The sequence below is a fragment of the Zootoca vivipara genome, chromosome 1 (assembly GCF_963506605.1).
Source record: "Zootoca vivipara chromosome 1, rZooViv1.1, whole genome shotgun sequence".
NCBI classification, from domain to species: domain Eukaryota; kingdom Metazoa; phylum Chordata; class Lepidosauria; order Squamata; family Lacertidae; genus Zootoca; species Zootoca vivipara.
Window position 1 is genome coordinate 125,256,716 of NC_083276.1, and position 19,631 is coordinate 125,276,346.

At 44.7% G+C, this 19,631-nt stretch overlaps 1 protein-coding gene across 3 annotated transcripts in view; it reads left to right on the forward strand.

Annotated features, from left to right (window-relative positions):
- Positions 1-369: 369 nt before the first annotated feature.
- KIAA2012 (KIAA2012 ortholog) overlaps positions 370-19,631 on the forward strand; it is a 75,779-nt gene continuing 56,517 nt past the window's right edge. For 2 of the 3 annotated variants that reach the window (XM_035137391.2, XM_060281829.1), the window contains exons 1-4: positions 370-772; positions 5,810-6,076; positions 16,258-16,417; positions 18,947-19,105. In XM_035137391.2, the coding sequence (XP_034993282.2) occupies positions 668-772; positions 5,810-6,076; positions 16,258-16,417; positions 18,947-19,105 (691 nt within the window). In that variant the 5' untranslated portion in view covers positions 370-667. Of the gene's footprint in view, positions 773-5,809; positions 6,077-16,257; positions 16,418-17,580; positions 19,106-19,631 lie in introns of those variants that run through there. The other variant, XM_060281835.1, reaches the window with a different exon arrangement.

The following is a 19,631-nucleotide window of genomic DNA, read 5'->3' on the forward strand; positions in this document are numbered from 1 at the left end:
AAAAAAGCACTAGGAAGTGGAGTAGAAATAGTGACAGATCTTCAAATGCAGAATGAACCCCTTCTCCAAATGATTATCAGCTACAGATCATACAGTATACTGCTCCATTTTCTTTTTAATAGGGAAAAACACTGCAATTTTAAAATTGAGGGGGGGAGGCAGGGAGACAATGAAAGAAGTTCTGTGAAGGATAATGTTACTCTCATAGTTTGGGGACATTTGCAGGGAAAACCACCCTCGAAATCTGAGTCTGATCCTTTCGAAATCTGCTCTCTGGCTTTCTTTCTCTCCCTTCCCTGACCTTCCCTCTTGCTGCTTTCAACAACTTAATTTCCTTTTGCTGCCATGGCAACACAGAAACAACCTCAGAGCGCAATCGGGATCGTGGTGGCGTTTCACAAATCCTTGGACCAACCCGAACGGAAGAAAAGGCCACAGGACAGGCGGTCGAAAAAGTCCCACCCAGAAAAGTGAAAACAACAAGAGGGCTCAGCTTCAAGTGGGCTTTTCTGTGAATGTTATCCATACCTGGATGCTGAGCAAGTTTACGGAACAATGCATGCCATTAAAATGAGCCAAGCTTAAACAATGTTGCCTGGAGTTCTGCTTAGATGAGGATCTCCTAAAATGGATAGGAGCAAAGGAAAAGGCTGTTGAAGTTGTACACATGCGCACTCATTCTAAAATGTCGCACCTGTCTATATTAAGTCGTGGTACTGGGCAGGTGGTCCGAAAAAAGGAGGAGAAGCTGGAGGTGCATTTCAATCCAGAGGTGAGTCCTTGTCCCCAGGCTGCGATGTAGACACTTAGCTGCTAATACAGAAATCGTGGCGCAGTTATTTTCTATCTGCCCTCCTTAACTAGTGTTAAAAGAGATGTTTTGCCTATGAATCCTCCCCCATGTGTACACAATTTGTTGCAGCCAAGATAATCTTGTGCAAATGTCTGCTTCAAGATGTAAGGTGGCAGTCCCAAGCAGAAATACGGTTTATCAAAAATAATTCTAGACTGAAGACTCCTCATCTTACTGGTGCCTCTTAGTTGTGCGGTTTAATGCAGGACAAATGAGGTTAATGTAAATTCAAACATACCAGTTCTGGAATTGTATTGAAATTTTTGGTGAGTAGACATAGAAGGATCTTTGGCTGAATAATATACAGTACAGTCAAACCTCGATTTGCGACTGCCTCAGGGAGCGACCGCTTCGGTTTCTGAGCACCGCGGACCCGGAAGTGTTTACATCCGGGTTCCACGGTGCTCGGATGTACAGAAGTGATCTGTGCAGCACGCATGTGCGCAGAAGCATTCTATCGGTGCTTCGCGCACGCGCAGAAGCGTGCCTTCGGCGAGCGACCGATTTGGGGAGCGACCGCCTCCGCGGAACAGATTGCGGTCGCAAACCGAGGTACCACTGTAGTGCTATATTAACTGCAGGGCCGTCTTACCCATAGGCGCTAGAGGTGCGGGGCACCCGGCCACTGGGCTCTCAGGGGCTGCAGGCCGAGAGTCTGGGGCCAATATTTGGAGTCCAGGGATTGGGAAGAGCCAGCAGCTGCCGCCGAGCAGAACAGAGCCTGTCGGAGCACCCGCCACAGCTCTTCTGCTGTGGCCAAGCGAGGCGCTGAGGCAGCCAGCCTGCTCTGCCCTCCTGCGTGCCTGGGATTGGCGGGCCTTCAAGAGGCCCACCCAGTGCACGCTGCTCACACGAGCCTCGGGCTCAACTGTTGTTGAGCTGGGCTCTGCTTGCCCACCACCCCCAGGCACTCTGCCATGCGCGCCTCACTGGCCCACCCTTAAAAAGGTCAAAAACTTTGGGGTCCCCTCCCTCTAAATAAAGGTTGACAACTCTGGGCAACGGGGGGGGGGGCGAGTGGATCTTTGCACCCCAGCGCCGCATATGCTTAAGACAGCCCTGACTAACTGGACTCTCAAAGGGTTAGGAAACACCTTTTCAGGTTAGAGAAATAGACATTGAGTTATTTGTTGTTGTTTAGTCGTTTAGTCGTGTCCGACTCTTCATGACCCCATGGACCATAGCACGCCAGGCACTCCTGTCTTCCACTGCCTCCCGCAGTTTGGTCAAACTCATGTTCGTAGCTTCGAGAACACTGTCCAACTATCTCGTCCTCTGTCGTCCCCTTCTCCTAGTGCCCTCAATCTTTCCCAACATCAGGGTCTTTTCCAAGGATTCTTCTCTTCTCATGAGGTGGCCAAAGTATTGGAGCCTCAGCTTCATGATCTGTCCTTCCAGTGAGCACTCAGGGCTGATTTCCTTCAGAATGGATAGGTTTGATCTTCTTGCAGTCCATGGGACTCTCAAGAGTCTCCTCCAGCACCAGAATTCAAAAGCATCAATTCTTCAGCGATCAGCCTTCTTTATGGTCCAGCTCTCACTTCCATACATCACTACTGGGAAAACCATAGCTTTAACTATACAGACCTTTGTCGGCAAGGTGATGTCTCTGCTTTTTACATTGAGTTATACTAGTATTTTAAAGGACTAATGGTGGATAAAAATCTAAAGGAATATGAATTCAGGATAGGCAGCTTGGTAGAGTAGTGATTGCCCCCCAGAAAGGAAAAAGCTGATCGGCGTGCAGGAGCAAAAGAGGACAACTGCCATTGACCTCACAACATTCCCAAATGTTTTGCAGCCTCTTGTACACCAAAAAGCAGGCGAATAAAATCAAACTCTGGAGGCAAGTCTTGCTGGGAGGCCGTTCCCTGTGACTCTTTACCTGAGGGTTGAAATCTAGAAGCCAGCTGTTTACATTCTTCCTGCAATGAATCCTGGCCTATCCTCTCAGCTGAGAAACATAATTGATAGGGGAATTACATTCTAAACAGCACATTTAGCAACAACAAACTACCTGCCCACCCAGGCAAGGGGGAGCCCGGCAGGCCGATGTGGCCCTTGGCGGGCAGAGAGAAGCGCTGAACCACACTGGAGGGGCCTCGGGGGCACTTGGTTCGCGCCCACTCAAAAGTTGTGCCCCCTGGCACCACCCACACCAGACCCTTGCTGCCTCAGAAGAGATGACTTGGATGGATCCCATATGTAAAATGGGCAACTTTGTAAAACGCTCGCTGTCAAGGAGGTCCTTGGAAGCGAAAGCCTTCAGTGCATTGACATTGCACAGAAAGGAGAGATGCAGCACCAAAAAAGAGCCATAATTTTGCATGTCATTTGCATGAGCTGATATATATATACAGTGGTACCTAGATGGACAAATTTAACCCGTTCCGAACGGACCTTCGTAGGTCAAAAAATTCTTAAGTCGAAGACAAAGGGGGGGGATTTAAAAAAATCCTATCTAAACCGCATCCAAAATGTTTCGTAACTCGAAACATTCGCAAGTCGAGTCATTCGTAAGTCGAGGTACCACTGTGTGTGTGTGTGTGTGTGTGTGTGCAGATGCAAATGTAAAGATAATTACTCTGCTTCAAATAGAAATACAGTGGTACCTCTACTTACGAATTTAATGCGTTCCGAATGCACATTTGTAAGTCGAAAAAATTTGTAAGTCGAATCCCATAGGAATGTATTGGGAGAAAAAATTCGCAAGTAGAAGCAACCCTATCTAAAAATTCGTAAGTAGAAAAAATCCTATCTAAACCGCATCCAAGATGGCGGGTGGAGCTCCATTCGTAAGTAGAAACATTCAAAAGTAGAGTTATTCGTAAGTAGAGGTACCACTGTACAATACATCTCGCCATTGTGGCCGCTTAGCTTGCTGTCTGGGTGCTAACTGTTGGTGGGCAACTTCAAGGCCCCTTTTTATCTTTAAATTTTATCTTTAAATTGGACTTGGACCAGGCAGCTCTCCAGAGAGAGACTGCCCTCTTTGTAAAGGGAGCAAGCCTACTTTCGTGGCAAACTCATCACATGGTTCCGCCCCAAGACTTTCTCTACAGTCCATGTCGGTCGACGCTGGAGGATTACAGTAGTCCCCTGTCGAGGTTGAAATACAGTATAACCCGTGTTTCTGAGGCCTTGATCTCATGACGGCTTCATCATGCGGAAGCCACAGGAAAGGCCTCGCCTTCGCTGACTTCCAGCTGCTCCCAGAAGATGCTGAGCCCATCACATGAATCCACTTTCAATGATAAATTCAGTGTTTGTGTGTGACAGAGCAGCTTAATTGCTAGAAGTCAGAAACTTCCCAATTCCTTCATGTTAATTGGTTGTAAGGCTAGCCGTCAGTCACATGTGGCATTCATGCAAGTACCTGAATATATTTATGGTACGAATGTTTTCTTTTCAGACTCCTCAAATACATTTCACCTTATTCAGATAGTTTGCATGGTGAACCATCTCAGTCTAAAAATATTCAGAAACATGACAGAGATCAGTTCTCTTTAACCATGTGGGGGGTTCTTATTATCACTCAGCAGCTGCCGACATTGTGACACAGGGTCCTGTAATAATATTTTTGGAGAAACCTTTTGTCTAGGGAGGGAAGCTGTAAGAATACAAAGACGGGGGAAAACATTTTGTGTTGTGGAATTGTTTCGCAGAGCTGATGTGGAATACCTTTTCTTTTTGCACTCTGTGTGCAAAATTCAATGGATTCGGTTGTGACAAATGTTGCAGGTCCTCTTTTCTGAAGTACTGTTCTGGAGGCTTCTATGATTTGCATACCGTGTTTGTGCTTCACACGAGGTCAGTCATGCTGCCCTGTAAAGCCCCCCCCCCCCATAATGTAATAAAGAGGGTTGTGAAAGTTACCAGTATTTTATGGTGCTTCGTAATGGGGAACAAGTTTGCTGCTGTTCCCGCCTCGTCTCACAAACAGTCATACCTTGGATCCTGAACACCCTGGAACTTGGAGGTTTTGGCTCCCGAACGCCGCAAAGTGATTGTTCCAGTTTGCGAACGTTCTTTCGGAACCCAAACATCCAACAGGGCTTCCGCAGCTTCTGATTGGCTGCAGGTACTTCCTGCCGCCAATCAGAAGCCGCGATTTGGTTTTCAAACGTTTTGGAAGTCGAACGGACTTCCGGAACGGATTCCATTCGACTTCCAAGGTATGACTGTATTTAGAAGCAAGATGACATGTTCTGAGCTGTAGAAAGTTTAAAAGAAGTCCAGCTCAAGGAGCACATTATACACTTTCTCCACACGGTCACCCAGAACAGCTACTGCATTAATGAAACAGAATTGGTTTAGTAAAGTTTGAGAAGAACCAGAAAACACGTAATGCAAAGGGGCCTCAGTGACACCATGGCTATTGTAAGAGGGTAAGGACATCAAACAGGAGTACATTATTTCTCAAGCTACAGGATACCAGTGGATTGTGGCTAATGCCATGTGTACTAGGCTTCAAAAAGTAGCAGGGGGCAGTGTAGTGGATGAGAAGTGAGCAGTGAGAAGCGAACATGCCAGCTGCATGTGCAGAAGTAGGAAACCTCGTTGAGTTTCCCTTCTTGATGCCCATGTTTATATTTTGACGTTTTAATGGGATTATTCTATTTTGTACGGGCGACCGCCATTTTAGGCGCAATCAGTATGTGCACAATTGTGCACATGTATGCAGCGCTGAACCCGGAAATGTCATAAAAGATGTCACTAAAAGGGCAGGGGTGGGGCAGAAGGGGGTGTTTCACTTGCATGCGATAGTGCGCAATGACCCGGAACGCAACCTCCGCACAGATCGGGGGTTGCCTTTATTTTAATTGTGGGTGTTTACGTTTATATGTTTGCGTAACTGGTTTTTATGCTTTGTAAAAGCGCTTAGAGGCCTGTTCTGCCATTTAGCGGTATATAAATTAATAATACACTTTTTGGGGCTTTTTTTTTACATGTTAGGATTATTTGAACTGGCAGTGCCTTGAAACCAATTTCCACGACTATCATGACGTGGAGGGAGACGGTGGACTGTGTCTTCCTAAAACCTACAGCACGAGAACAGGCGCGTTACTTCTCTATTCGGAAGATCTAGCCAAACCATCAAGGAAACTGAAAGGAATCAGGAAGACGTGGCGAAGATTTAGAAGCAGAAGCCAGACACTACACATAGAACTTCACACCCTCCAAGATCTGGTGCGAGCCATCTTGGCATATGGACGCAAACAGGTAAGAGAGCACAGCCCAATTGCATTCAGGAATTAGTAGGTTATTTCTAATTATACATTTAAAAAATCGGGGGGGGGGGAATGAACATCTGATAGATCACATATGTGGCTATTTCGATATCATCTATGCCAGCGTGGTGTAGTGGTTAAGAGCGGTGGACTCGTAGTCTGGTGAACCGGGTTCGCGTCTCCGCTCCTCCACATGCAGCTGCTGGGTGACCTTGGGCTAGTCACACTTCTCTGAAATCTCTCAGAGAGGAAGGGAAAGGAGAATGTTAGCCGCTTTGAGACTCCTTAGGGTAGTGATAAAGTGGGATATCAAATCCAAACTATTATTATTATTATTATTTCATAGCCATTTAACTGCCATTCATTTCCCCAAACCATCCTGGGAATTGTAATTGGGTGAGGTGCTTTGAGATGTCTTCGTTAAAGCTCCTTAATTCCCACGCAAAGTGCAACAATTCTGAGAAGAGAGCATTAAACCAACTCAAGCCTCTAATGTGGATTTACTCACATAAATAAATTTCCTTCAACAAGACTTCTAAATGAGAACTTTTCAAACCACTGAGGAATATTATTCTGTGCACTTAAGGAAGCGGCTGTTAGAAGTATCTGGCCTATGGATAGATTAAACTAGCCATTATCTGTGCTTTTTTCTTTAAAGAAGAGGTTTAGGGGTACGTCATTTTCCTGTTGTTGTTGTTGTTGTTTAGTCGTTTAGTCGTGTCCGACTCTTCGTGACCCCATGGACCATAGCACGCCAGGCACTCCTGTCTTGCACTGCCTCCCGCAGTTTGGTCAAACTCATGTTCGTAGCTTCGAGAACACTGTCCAACCATCTTGTCCTCTGACGTCCCCTTCTCCTAGTGCCCTCCATCTTTCCCAACATCAGGGTCTTTTCCAAGGATTCTTCTCTTCTCATGAGGTGGCCAAAGTATTGGAGCCTCAGCTTCACGATCTGTCCTTCCAGGGAGCACTCAGGGCTGATTTCCTTAAGAATGGATAGGTTTGATCTTCTTGCAGTCCATGGGACTCTCAAGAGTCTCCTCCAGCACCATAATTCAAAAGCATCAATTCTTCGGCGATCAGCCTTCTTTATGGTCCAGCTCTCACTTCCATACATCACTACTGGGAAAACCATAGCTTTAACTATACGGACCTTTGTCGGCAAGGTGGTGTCTCTGCTTTTTAAGATGCTGTCTAGGTTTGTCATTGCTTTTCTCCCAAGAAGCAGGCGTCTTTTAATTTCGTGACTGCTGTCACCATCTGCAGTGATCAAGGAGCCCAAGAAGGTAAAATCTCTCACTGCCTCCGTTTCTTCCCCTTCTATTTGCCAGGAGGTGATGGGACCAGTGGCCATGATCTTGGTTTTTTTGATGCTGAGCTTCAGACCATATTTTGCGCTCTCCTCTTTCACCCTCATTAAAAGGTTCTTTAATTCCTCCTCGCTTTCTGCCATCACGTCATTTTCCTACTCATATTGAAATACTGCCCCTCAATGAGGCCAAATTTAAGATTCACAAAATGTTTAGGGGTATGCGTACCCCCAGAAAAAAAAGCACTGGCCATTATGGTCTACATCCAACAGAATTCCCTGTTTCACATAGCTGGGAAGGGAATCCTTTACTAAATACTGTCTGACCCAATAAGGACTCCATGACCGAAGAACGAAGACAAAAGACACCCCTGGAATCACTGCCTGTGGTACGAGCCGCATCAGTGTATCCAAGCATGACATCCATCAAAGATTAAAGGAGAGGGGGTACTGCTGTGACCAAACACATGAAATCGTGTGCCAACTGCCACGAACAATTAGAATCCAGCAGGGATATTCGCAGGCTTTTGCAAATCACGCTGCTGTCGGAGATGGCAGGAAAGGAAGGTGGAGTGAACCCTGTGCTGGATTTACGTATAAGCTGAACAAGCTGTAGCTTAGGGCCCCACTCTCTTGGGGGCTCCCAAAAAAAATAAAGGAAAAAAATATGGATGTACACTTCCAAAATATAAGATTAAAAAACAAATGAAATAAAACCATACAGCAACAATGTTTTGTCTTGTGTAGGATCTTATTGGTTATGTGCAAATGGCTTTAGATACCTGTTAGGTCCATAAATTAAAAAGGTAAAGGGGCCCCTGACCATCAGGTCCAGTCGTGTCCGACTCTGGGGTTGCGGCGCTCATCTCGCTCTATAGGCCGAGGGAGCCGGCGTTTGTCCGCAGTCATGTGGCCAGCATGACAAAGCTGCTTCTGGCGAACCAGAGCAGCGCACGGAAACGCCGTTTACCTTCCCGCCAGAGCAGTCCCTATTTATCTACTTGCACTTTGATGTGCTTTCGAACTGCTAGGTTGGCAGGAGCTGGGACCGAGCAACGGGAGCTCACCCCGTTGCAGGGATTCGAACCGCCGACCTTCTGATCGGCAAGCCCTAGACTCTGTGGGCGCCACCTGGGGTTATTGAACACAAAAACAGTGACAATTTGTTGCTGACAAAGGACAGCTGGACATACTGTATAAAGGGCCCCATTACCTTCAGTAGCTTAGGGCCTCATCAAACCTAAATCCGGCCCTGAGTTAACCCATTGCTTCATCTGATCAGGCATATGGATGTTTTTTTTATTGGGAGAGCAGCAGAGTCCTAAAAAGTCTTTTTGAAAAGTCTACCCTTCCGTCAAACCACAATTCATCCTGCCCCCATTTAACTGTTTCTGGTAAAACCTCCACTGCTTTGTGGGATATTTTGGGGAGAAGAAAAAGCTAAGGAGTAAACCCTACACAAATCCAGAATGGGTGGCGCCTTCCAGCAACTCCTGCAGCCAAACTGGTGACAAACGTATTGCTCTGCTTTCCTTTGGACCACATTGGCAAGGCCAGGAGCAGGGTCTTTTCATCTGGGCAGCCCATTACCTACATAAACGCTGCCCAGACTTGAGCCCCAGGGAGCACAAGTGGGGAGAACATTGTTGTGCTCAAGTCCTCCTCTTTGTGGGTTCCTCTAGGCATCTGGCTGGCCATTGTGAAAACAAGATGGTAGACTGGATGGTCTTGGGCCTGTTTCATCATGTTCTTTTGTTCTGCTTTTAATCGCCATTGCTGGGGAAATCAATATACCTCGGAAGTTGAATAGAATCTGTTACGGAAGTCCATTCGACTTCCAAAGTGCGGCTTCTGATTGGCTTTCCCCGTCGGACGCCCAGCTTCCGAAAGAACATTCGAAAACTGGAACACTACTTCCGGTTTCCGATCGTTCGGGAGCTGAAACGTTCGGCTGCCAAGTTGTTCGGGATCCAAGGTGCGACTATATAGTGAAACTAGAAATGTCTACCCGAATGCCCTTGAGCAGAAGTGTGTAAATTGGAACCTGGGAACAGGGTGAATATATAGAATAACTAGCTGCAGTACCAAAGAAAACGGACAAGTCTCAGCATGCCTGCTATTACTCGAAGCCCTTCAATAGTTTTCATAACAAGGCACCAGGACATGCTAATATAATACAACACAATGGCATTCGACTCATTTAGAAACCAAGACCAATTTAAGCTTTATCAATTCCCCTAAATTTGAAGTTTTGCTTTGGCTGAAAAGCGGGAGAACGGCTACAAAATGGTAAAGAGGAGAAACAAAAGTTATTTACCATTAATGAGGCATATGAATTGCTGTTTTCATATAACACCGTTCACCTTTCCAGCTGCGTTTTAAAGCTATTTATTTCTCCCCCTCTCCCATTTGTATTCCACCATATCCTTATCTTCAGGAGGCTGACATATTTCAGAAGACTAAAGTGTTTTTAATCAAACGAAGCAGAAATACAAAAATAGAGCAAGTTTAAAACCAGCGGCTCTCAAACAATATGTGCTGCTTTGAACTCCTTGAGACATAAAATGTGGCAAATAAATCAATAAAATAAATGTTTGCTCCAGCAGTTGCTTTTTAATGCAATTATTTTCAAACTTTTAAAGATATTTAACTGTATCACGTTGCAAGTAGGTGTTTATGCACCAAGAGAAGGCAGCCATTTCTTCTTCTTTAGGAATTTTCCTTGTTCATTCTCATTTTTAAATTTATTTCATCCATACATATACCACTTAATTACTAACACACAATATGCAGCACTCACCCCCATTAACATGAACACTTCACACCCAGTTTCTGCCTCATATCTACTCCTGGTTCCCCTATTATAGAAACATAAATCATGCCATGTGACCCCCGAGCCAAGGATATAAGTAACTGTACAACCTTTAGAAGGCATCTGAAGGCAGCCCTGTATAGTTTTATTATGTTTTATATGTGTTGGAAGCTGCCCAAAGTAGCTGGGACAGCCCAGTATAAATAAAAATTATTAGTAGTATTAGTATTATTGAAGAGTATGCCCCTATTTTAATCAACTATCCCTCATCCCATTCTTTTCTTACACCTCTCACACATCTGCCAACACACACAAATGCTCCATCACCCCAATATCTCCACCTCAATCCCCACACGGCTATCACCAATTACTTCATCTGTTCTACTAAAAAGGTGCTGCAAAAAAAACCCAACACCAAACCAACAGGAGACAATGAAACCACTCACTGATAGAGCGGTATAAATCTATATCCTGATAATGAACTTGCTGAGGTGTAGCTTGACACGAAGATCTCACAAACAGCTTATGGGATGGCAAGCTTTCATCTGGGGTATGCCATTTCTCACTACGGGGTGTTAGTTGAACGCTGCTACAGACTGAAAATCAATGAATCCTAGGTGTAATGTTGGAGGAAAGGGTTCCACAGCCAAGACACAGGTTTGCCACTTCATCGGGCCACCAACGTACCCATGGGCGTACCCAGCGAGGGGCAGGGGGGCAGCTGCCCCCCCCGAAGCAAAAAAAAATTACCGTATTTTACGGACCATAACCCACACTTTTCCCCTCCGAAATCTGAAGGGGAAAAGTCGCTGCAGGTTATGGAAATCGGGCTGTTTTCGCCCCCTCCGCGGCTGCAGCCAGAGACAGGAACGTGGGAGGGGGGAGGAGCAGCCTGAGCTGGGGGGCAGCAGACGGGAGCTCCATCCTTCCTTCCCCCCTCTTTCTTTCTTCCTTTTTTTCCCTCTCTCTCTCCCTCCCTCCTCTCTCTCTCTCTCTCACCCCTTCCTTCCTTCCTTCCTTCCTTCCTTCCTTCCTTCCTTCTCTCTCTTCCCCTCCCCTGGGTACACCCCTGAACATACCTCATCTTCTGACGTCAGACAGAAATAAGTAAAAAAGGAATCCTTTTCTGAAAATGGAGGCTTAGAATTTGTGCTCACACCTATTGGTAACATGGCGCTCTTTAGCAGATGCAGCGCCGGGATGCAAATATCCGCCCAGCGCCCCCAAATTACCACGGATAGTCGGGGGTGAAGCTGCATGCTGCAACTCTCCCCCATGCCACTGTGGGAGAAAAATCCTGGAGAGGCTTGGGAGGGAAGCTGCGTGCCCGCCAGCCATAGCGTTGATGGGCCGCAGCTGGTGGGCGTGCAGGGAAAGGGGAGGCCGCCGGCATAGCTGCGCAGCTCCCCCACTCATGGGGCGCCCCTGAGAGGCCGGCGCCCTGGCGCAACACACCACTAAGCCCTATGGGAAAGACGGCTCTGCCCACTAATGCCCATGGCATCACTGTAGCCAAGAAAATGCTTCTCTCACACATCCCTGGAATAGTTTGAAGCTATTCTTAAATGTTTTTGACCACGTTGGGTGTCAGCGCTTGGCATCCTTCGACAAATGCTAGAGTCGCAATGCTCTGACAGGGTCCAGCCTGCTGAAGGCTGCCTGCCTTCATGGCTCCTCCTCCTCTAGGGAATTTTTTTGATCTGTATTATTAAGGCCTTTGGAAAGGAGTTTGAAGTGGATTCATGCATGCTCTTTTTTCACATCATTTGTCTGTAAGCCAAGGGTCTTGACAAGCTGGAACTTGTGCAGAGGAGGGCAACCAGGATGATCAATGGTCCAGAAACAAACACTTAGGGGGAACGGTTGAAGGAGCAGGGTATCTTTAGCCTGGAAAAAAGGAGACCGAGAGAGGAGATATGATAGCCAGCTTCAAATATTTCAAGGGTGGTCACATGGAAGAGGAAGCAAGCTTGTATTCTCCTGCCATGGAGGGGAGGGCTCAAACCAATGGAGATTCCGACTAAGCAAATGGAAAATATTTCTGTTCGACAGTGGAACAGTCTCCCTTGGGAGGTTGTGGACTCTCCTTCCTTGGAAGTTTTTAAGCAGAGCTTGGATGGCCATTTGTCATGGATGCTTTAGCTGAGATTCCTGCAATGCATGGGGTTGAACTAGATGGCCCGCGGGGTCCCTTCCAAGTCTACGATTCTACAAGGTGTGACTGGAAAGTTCGGTGAAATCGGACAGCGAGAAATATTCGAACATACAATCGGCACTGGAAACCCACGAAATGCTCACAATTGTGTACGGAGATGAAGCTGTAACTCAAAAGACAGTGTATGAGTGTTTCTGTGAAGGGAGGCAAACCATTGAAGATGACCCTTGGTCTGGCAGACCGTCGCCGAGCGGAACGGCGGCAAATGTCGACAGAGTTCGTGAGTTATTGATGTGGGATCAGCGTTTGTCCATCCAAATGATGGCGGAAGCATTGCATATTCCGCATGAATTCGTTACTGAGGTTACTGAGTTGTCCCATCCTCCATATTCTCCCGATCTGGCCCCACCAGATTTCTTTCTTTTTCCAAAACTGAAATCTGCACTGAAAGGGCACAGATTTCCCAACATTTCACATGTCCAAGCTGCTGCGGATGAGGGAACTGAAAGCAGTACGAAAAGAGGACTTCTCCAGAAATTTCCAACAGTTCTACATGTTGTCAACGGTGCATTGTATCAGGTGGGGTCTACTTTGAAGGCCTGTAAGGTATGTATGTTCGGATATTTCTCGCTGTCTGATTTCTGTGACCATTCACCGAACTTTCTGGTCACACCTTGTATGATCCACACAACATCTTCCTCATCCAAGTGGCAGCCCTCACTTTATCCCATTTCATTTGGATTTTCCTGGTGCATGGATGTGATTCGATCAGGCGGAAGTCTGACATGTAGTCACACATTACCTGACTTTGGACATACTGAAGCACATTGTGTACTATGTTATACTGGGTGCCATCTATCACCACCCCCTACTTCCATTGACAAGACACTTCTCAGTAGGTGGCGGCCAGACATGACACACACTTTCCTTTCCTTTTTTAACCCACTGTTTTGTTCAAGTCCGGTATATCAGAAAACTTGTGCAACTCAAAAGTTCCACAATGGACATTCAAATCAAGTTTTTGGAACTCAGGGAGAATAGGAAAGTACAAAGTCAGAGGATAGGACAACAACACATAATCAAAGGGAGAGAAGAATAACACACTAGTGTCAGGAGTATGGGCAGGAGCCAGGCTCTGGGGCCTGTAGTGCTTTGCAGGACTGGGGCCTGCCTCAGCTTGTGCTGGAGAAGCAAGGAGTGGCCACTCAGGTGAGGCCACTTGATAACTCACTGCACCTGGTGGCAGGAGCTGGGAGGGATAAAAGCTCAGCATTTCCCTTCAGCTCTTTGCCACAGCAACGCTATCCCTGCCTGGTTGCATCTGGCCTCTTGCTCCGTGGACCCTTGCCTTGCCGACGCCTTGATCCTCGACCCTTGGACCCTTGCCTTGCCGACGCCTTGATCCTCGACCCTTGGACCTTCGCCTTGCCGACGCCTTGATCCTCGATCCCCCAGAACTTCGCCTTGCCGACGCCTTGATCCTCGACCCCCCAGAACTTCGCCTCCGCCTGGCTTGACCCTGCAACTGCCTGCTGCTGGACCCTCAGCCCTGCACCTGTTCCTGCTTCTACACCACCATCTTGCCTCTGGTCCTGACGTTCTCAGCCAGAGCTTCAACCGCCCGCCAACCGGACCGTGACAACTAGTCATAATGATAGAAGATTGGGAAAGGTTGTGGAAGAAGAATATGAAGTTTACCGTGTGTAATGCATTGAAAGAAAATATGATGATGATGATGTATAGGTGGTATCTTACACCGGTAAAGTTAGCTAAGATTTATCATAAACAGGATAATAAATGTTGGAAATGTAAGAATGTGGAAGGAACCTTTTATCATATGTGGTGGACATGTCCCCAAATAAAGAGCTTCTGGGATAAGAGTTATAATGAATTGAAGAAAGTGTTGAAAAACACGTTTGTTAAGAAACCAGAAGCATTTTTACTTGGGATGATTAGAGAGGAATTACCCAAGAAAGATATTACGTTTTTTCTGTATGCCACAACAGCAGCTAGAATTGTATTAGCAAGGTATTGGAAAACTGAAGATATACCCATGGTGGATGACTGGCAGATGAAGCTGATAGAATTTATGGAGCTGTCTGAGCTGACTGGGAGACTCCGGGACCAGGGGGAAGAATTGGTGGAAGAAGATTGGAAGTTTGAAGTTTATTTAGAAAAGAATTGTAAGATTAGTAGTTTTTAGCAAAAGATTTGGAAGTAAAAGGAGGTTGTAGAAGAGTTTATTTGGTATTAAGATTTAGTTAAGTGCCATTATTGTATGGAATTTTAAGATTTACTAGTATAGAATTAAGATACGTATAAGAGATGTAGAGTACTGATGTCAGTAAGAGTGATAATAAGATTGTAAATTAAGATTTAGAAAGTATTAAGGAAGTAAGATAGTTGATTAAGAATGGTGATATAAGATTGATTTGATATTTTATTTTATTGTAATGTTGGTGTTTTGTTTTCTTATGTATATTCTGTGTTCTTTTTTCTTTGTCTTTTATGCTGTGTTTTTATAAAATCAATAAATATTTTTTTAAAAAAAAGAAAGAAAGAAAAACACACTAGTGTGTGTGGGAAACATTGATGTGCAGGTCAGTTGAAAGCGCTCCTGTGCACAAGGCAAAATAGGGTCTGTGTGACCCACATGCACATTTACAGCCTTACTGTTTTCAATCTTAGTTTGAAACTCGGCCTGGAATGACAATATTTTTCTTTTTTTAAAATGAAGCAAAGTGATTCACGCAATTCTTTGATCCAGCATCTGGTTTAAGTTAAAATTCAGTTTTATTTAATATAATCTTGTTTACTGCCCAAAATTGTAAATGTTAGTCATCAGCTTCAAAACAGAAAATAAGAAGTCTTAGAAGTCCATTGTAAAATTTTGTTGTCTCATCTTTACTCATGGGTGAGTCAGAGCGAAGATAGATGTAACACTTTAAGAGTATTTATAGAAGTCCTTCACCATAGTGGAATGGTTCTCAAACCTTCCCTTCCCAGCTTCTCTCCCAGCTTCTGCCAACCTAGCAGTTCGAAAGCATACCAGCACGAGTAGATACCGTAAATAGGTACCGCTGTGGTGGGAACACAGTGCTTCTGTGTGCTCTGGCTTCCATCAGGGTGTTCCATTGCGCCAGAAGTGGTTTAGTCATGCTGGCCACATGACCCGAAAAGCGAGATGAGTGCCACACCCCATAGTCGCCTTTGACTGGACTTACCGTAACAGTCCCGGGGTTCTTTTACCTTTTTTTACCTTTACCCACTTTTAAAAAAAAGTAAAGTGGCATATAAATGTTCATATATATGTATGTATGTTCAATTCATTCATTATCTTTTTTTAAAAAAATGCAAGCATTTAATAACAGTTGGGAAACTTCTCATTGGCTTTCGGAGACAAGTGTGTTGGTGATTTCAGGTAAAGGTAAAGGGACCCCTGACCAATAGGTCCAGTCGTGACCGACTCTGGGGTTGCGTGCTCATCTCGCATTATTGGCCGAGGGAGCCAGCATACAGCTTCCAGGTCATGTGGCCAGCATGACAAAGCCGCTTCTGGCAAACCAGAGCAGCACACGGAAACGCCGTTTACCTTCCCACTGTAGCGGGAACATTCAGAACTGGGGGTGAGAGGTGGACAGAAAATATATATACTACATTTGCGCTGAATAATGTCAGATTGCTTTCTAAATACACCATGATTATTTACCCTCATCGTGCAAAAGAATCTGGGGATATTTCTAAGTAATTTGTGGGTTTCACTTATCTGTCTGGCTTCAAATATATTTTTTTGGGGGGGGGGAAAGTGATTTGTTAACAGTAGTCAATTGCCAATATTACCCAGTTGCAATTTTAAAGCTTTTTAACACCTTGTTATCTATATTATGGTTATGCAAGGATAAGAACAGGGTCACTTGGCAGCCGTACCTTCACTTCCTAACTGAACCAGACATCCGGACTGACAGACAGATGAGACCAGGCTATTCACCCAAGAGGTACCTCCTCAAACTCTCTCAGACTTGGGACCCGAGCATTTTACGAAAGCTTCAGTGTGCAGGTCAGTATGACTTGAAACAAGAATAGTGCAGAGAACATTGGGCACCATATGGAAACAAAATCATAAAAATTACTTGAAATGGTTGGAAAGTTATTATAAGGATGCAGGGGCAGAGGGAGGGGAGGCGGTGGGGGCGGTCCGCCCCGTCTGTCACCACTGAGGGGGGTGGCAAAATAGCGGGTGGCACTCACCGCGGGGCCACCTTGGTTGTAGGGCTGCTGAGTGGGAGGAGGCAGGCAGAGTCCTCGAAGGTCCTGGGGAGCAGCCTGTCCCGTCTGGCACCGCTCTGCGGGTGGCTGGTACCACCCCCTGCGGGCGGCTGGCCCTGCCCCTGGCATAGGGCATGCATGGCACCCCAGATGCCCGGTCGGCTTCCTCCACCGCTGGGGGAAAACAATTGTAGGAAACATGTTTTCCAACTAAATAATGATCTTCAAAAAGACAAATAAAAACAAGACGACAACAAGAATCTGCCGACAGCCATAGCTGCCAAGTTTTTCCTTTTCTCGCGAGGAAGCCTATTCAGCATAAGAGAAAATCCCTTAAAATAAGGGATAACTTGGCAGCTATGCCGACAGCATACAAATCAATCTGGCTAATCTGATCCAAAAACACACGAACCCGGATCGAAATAGGACTGTTTATATAGACTTGCCGACCGTAAAAGGGGACGTGATTAGAAGGGTTAAAAATAGAAATATGGTTTTGACTGAGATGGGGAGTTCTTAGAAGAGAGGCGTGGGTGTAAGGAAGAGAATTTTTAGTTTAGTATTGTATAAAAGCAGATAAATAATTTTATAATATGAATTAAATGAAGAAGTATGTTTAAGGCAGAAATATAATATGTAAGGAAAGAGGAGTATGATGTTGTCATAGATGATAAAAATGTAATCTATAATGAAAAGGATAATTATAGAATTTTGGTGTGAAATTTAAAAGGTATAAACATGTTTAAGATAGAAAGAAACAATGTTAAGATGATGGTTATGAAATTCCCAAAGAGAGTATAAGATGAACCACAGTAAGGGGGGCTGAGGAGGTCAACCTACAATGTCAGAAAAGATGAATGGTTTTTGAACTATATATGTATGTTTTTGTTTTTGTTTTTTATTATGTTTAGATATGTTAATGTCTTTATTTGTGTTTCTTGTTTTCTATTTTAGGTAATGCCGGGGTTGGTGTGTGGGTGATGTATGTTTTGTTGTTATATGTCAAAAAATCAATAAAAAGTTTTTTTTAAAAAAACAAAAACACACGAACACACATATCCTGCTCACACACAAAAGCAAATCTCACTACAGCCAACCAAAGACAACCAACCACACCCTACGCCACCCCCAACCTCTCTCACCACCAAGGAAATACAAGAAGTGAATAGTAAGAGAACCCACACAAGTGATGCCGACACAAAACCCCACACATAGACTAAGTAGAAGAATAGAAGCATTGCCACCCGACCCCACTCCCCACTCCCACTTCCCCCCCTCTTTACTTCCTAACCTAACACTGTATGTAACACTAATGTCTCACAACAAATGAAACTGATCTGTGGAAAACTCAGCTTGAAAAAAGAGACAATGCACATATTTTTGTAAACCAATAAATCTTTAATAAAATATATATTTTAAAAGACAAATAAAGATCCATACAGGTTTATAGAATAATTTAACATTTATTAATTAAAATAAACGGGGAGGGAGATCCTACTGATATCAAGGGATAAGTACATAGGACCAAAGTGTTAAATTTATGGGTGATGTGCAAGCAGATATATCACCAGATATTTCAACCTGCTGTGTCCACCCCAGAGATCGGCAACGTGGTGCCCAAGGGTATGCATGTGCCCACAGAGAGCTTTCATGGTGTCTACAGGGTCCCTTCCCTTGCTGAAATTAGACTTAAAGGGCCAAAGATTTATACAATCGGGAGAGAAACCAGAGTAATGGGGAATGGGGAAAATTTATTGTGTATGTGCAGAAATACCGTTCTTTTCCATCTATAAGACACCCCCATGTATAAGACACCCCTATTGTGGGGGACTCAAATTTCAGAAAATGGTCTTCAGCTGGTAGGTCACGGCTGCCTGCTCCAAGGTTGGCTACAGCAGGAGCACCACCGCTGTGCAATTATAAGGGGAAAGATTAAGAAACCGGGTCCCCAAATGCATGTTTGGGTTAAAAGTGGCTCCTGAGTCTTATAAGGCTGAAGATACACATGTTTTACACACCAAAAAGGGGCCAATGGATGAGTCTTCAGGAAGGGCTGGGGAAGATTCCTGTCTGAGACCATGGCAAATGGACCAATGAGTTGCCTCAGAACAGGCATCCCCAAACTGCGGCCCTTCAGATGTTTTGGCCTACAACTCCCATGATCCCTAGCTAACAGGACCAGTGGCCAGGGATGATGGGAATTGTAGTCCAAAACATCTGGAGGGCCGAAGTTTGGGGATGCCTGCCTCAGAATAAGGAATCTACCTTTGTTCCTGTCTTTTTCCAAGTGATATATGAATGCTATGTATACATTTTGCAGGCTCTATCAGGGACCCCCTGTTGCTAGAGGAAGACACACCAGATCACAGAAAGAATCAGGATCTGTCAGCTGTTCCGCCGAAATATAATCTTCTGCATATTTTCTGTTCACCGTACCAATACATACAGGCTGAATTAGAAGAAGAGCAGGCTAAGCCAGGTACAGTAGCAAATGAATGAATATCTATCATCTGTCTGTCTGTCTGTCTGTCTGTCTGTCTGTCTGTCTATCATATCTATCTATCTATCTATCTATCTATCTATCTATCTATCTATCTATCTATCCATCTATCATCATCTCACAACTAGTATTTTCTTATTCCCCTCTCCTTATATCAATTACAGCAGGCATCCCTAAACTCGGCCTGCCAGATGTTTTGGGACTACAACTCCCACCATCCCTAATTAACAGGACCAGTGGTCAGGGATGATGGGAATTGTAGTCCCAAAACATCTGGAAGACGAGTTTGGGGATGCCTGAGTTACAGTAAAGGAAAGAAAGGAAATTAAATTAACGTGGCATACAGATATTTATGGTTTTATTGTAATGTCTGCACAGTGAATATTTATATTTATATTTATATTTATATTTATATTTATATTTATATTTATATTTATATTTATATTTATATTTATATTTATATTTATATTTATATTTATATTTATATAGTGCCATTTACCAGAAA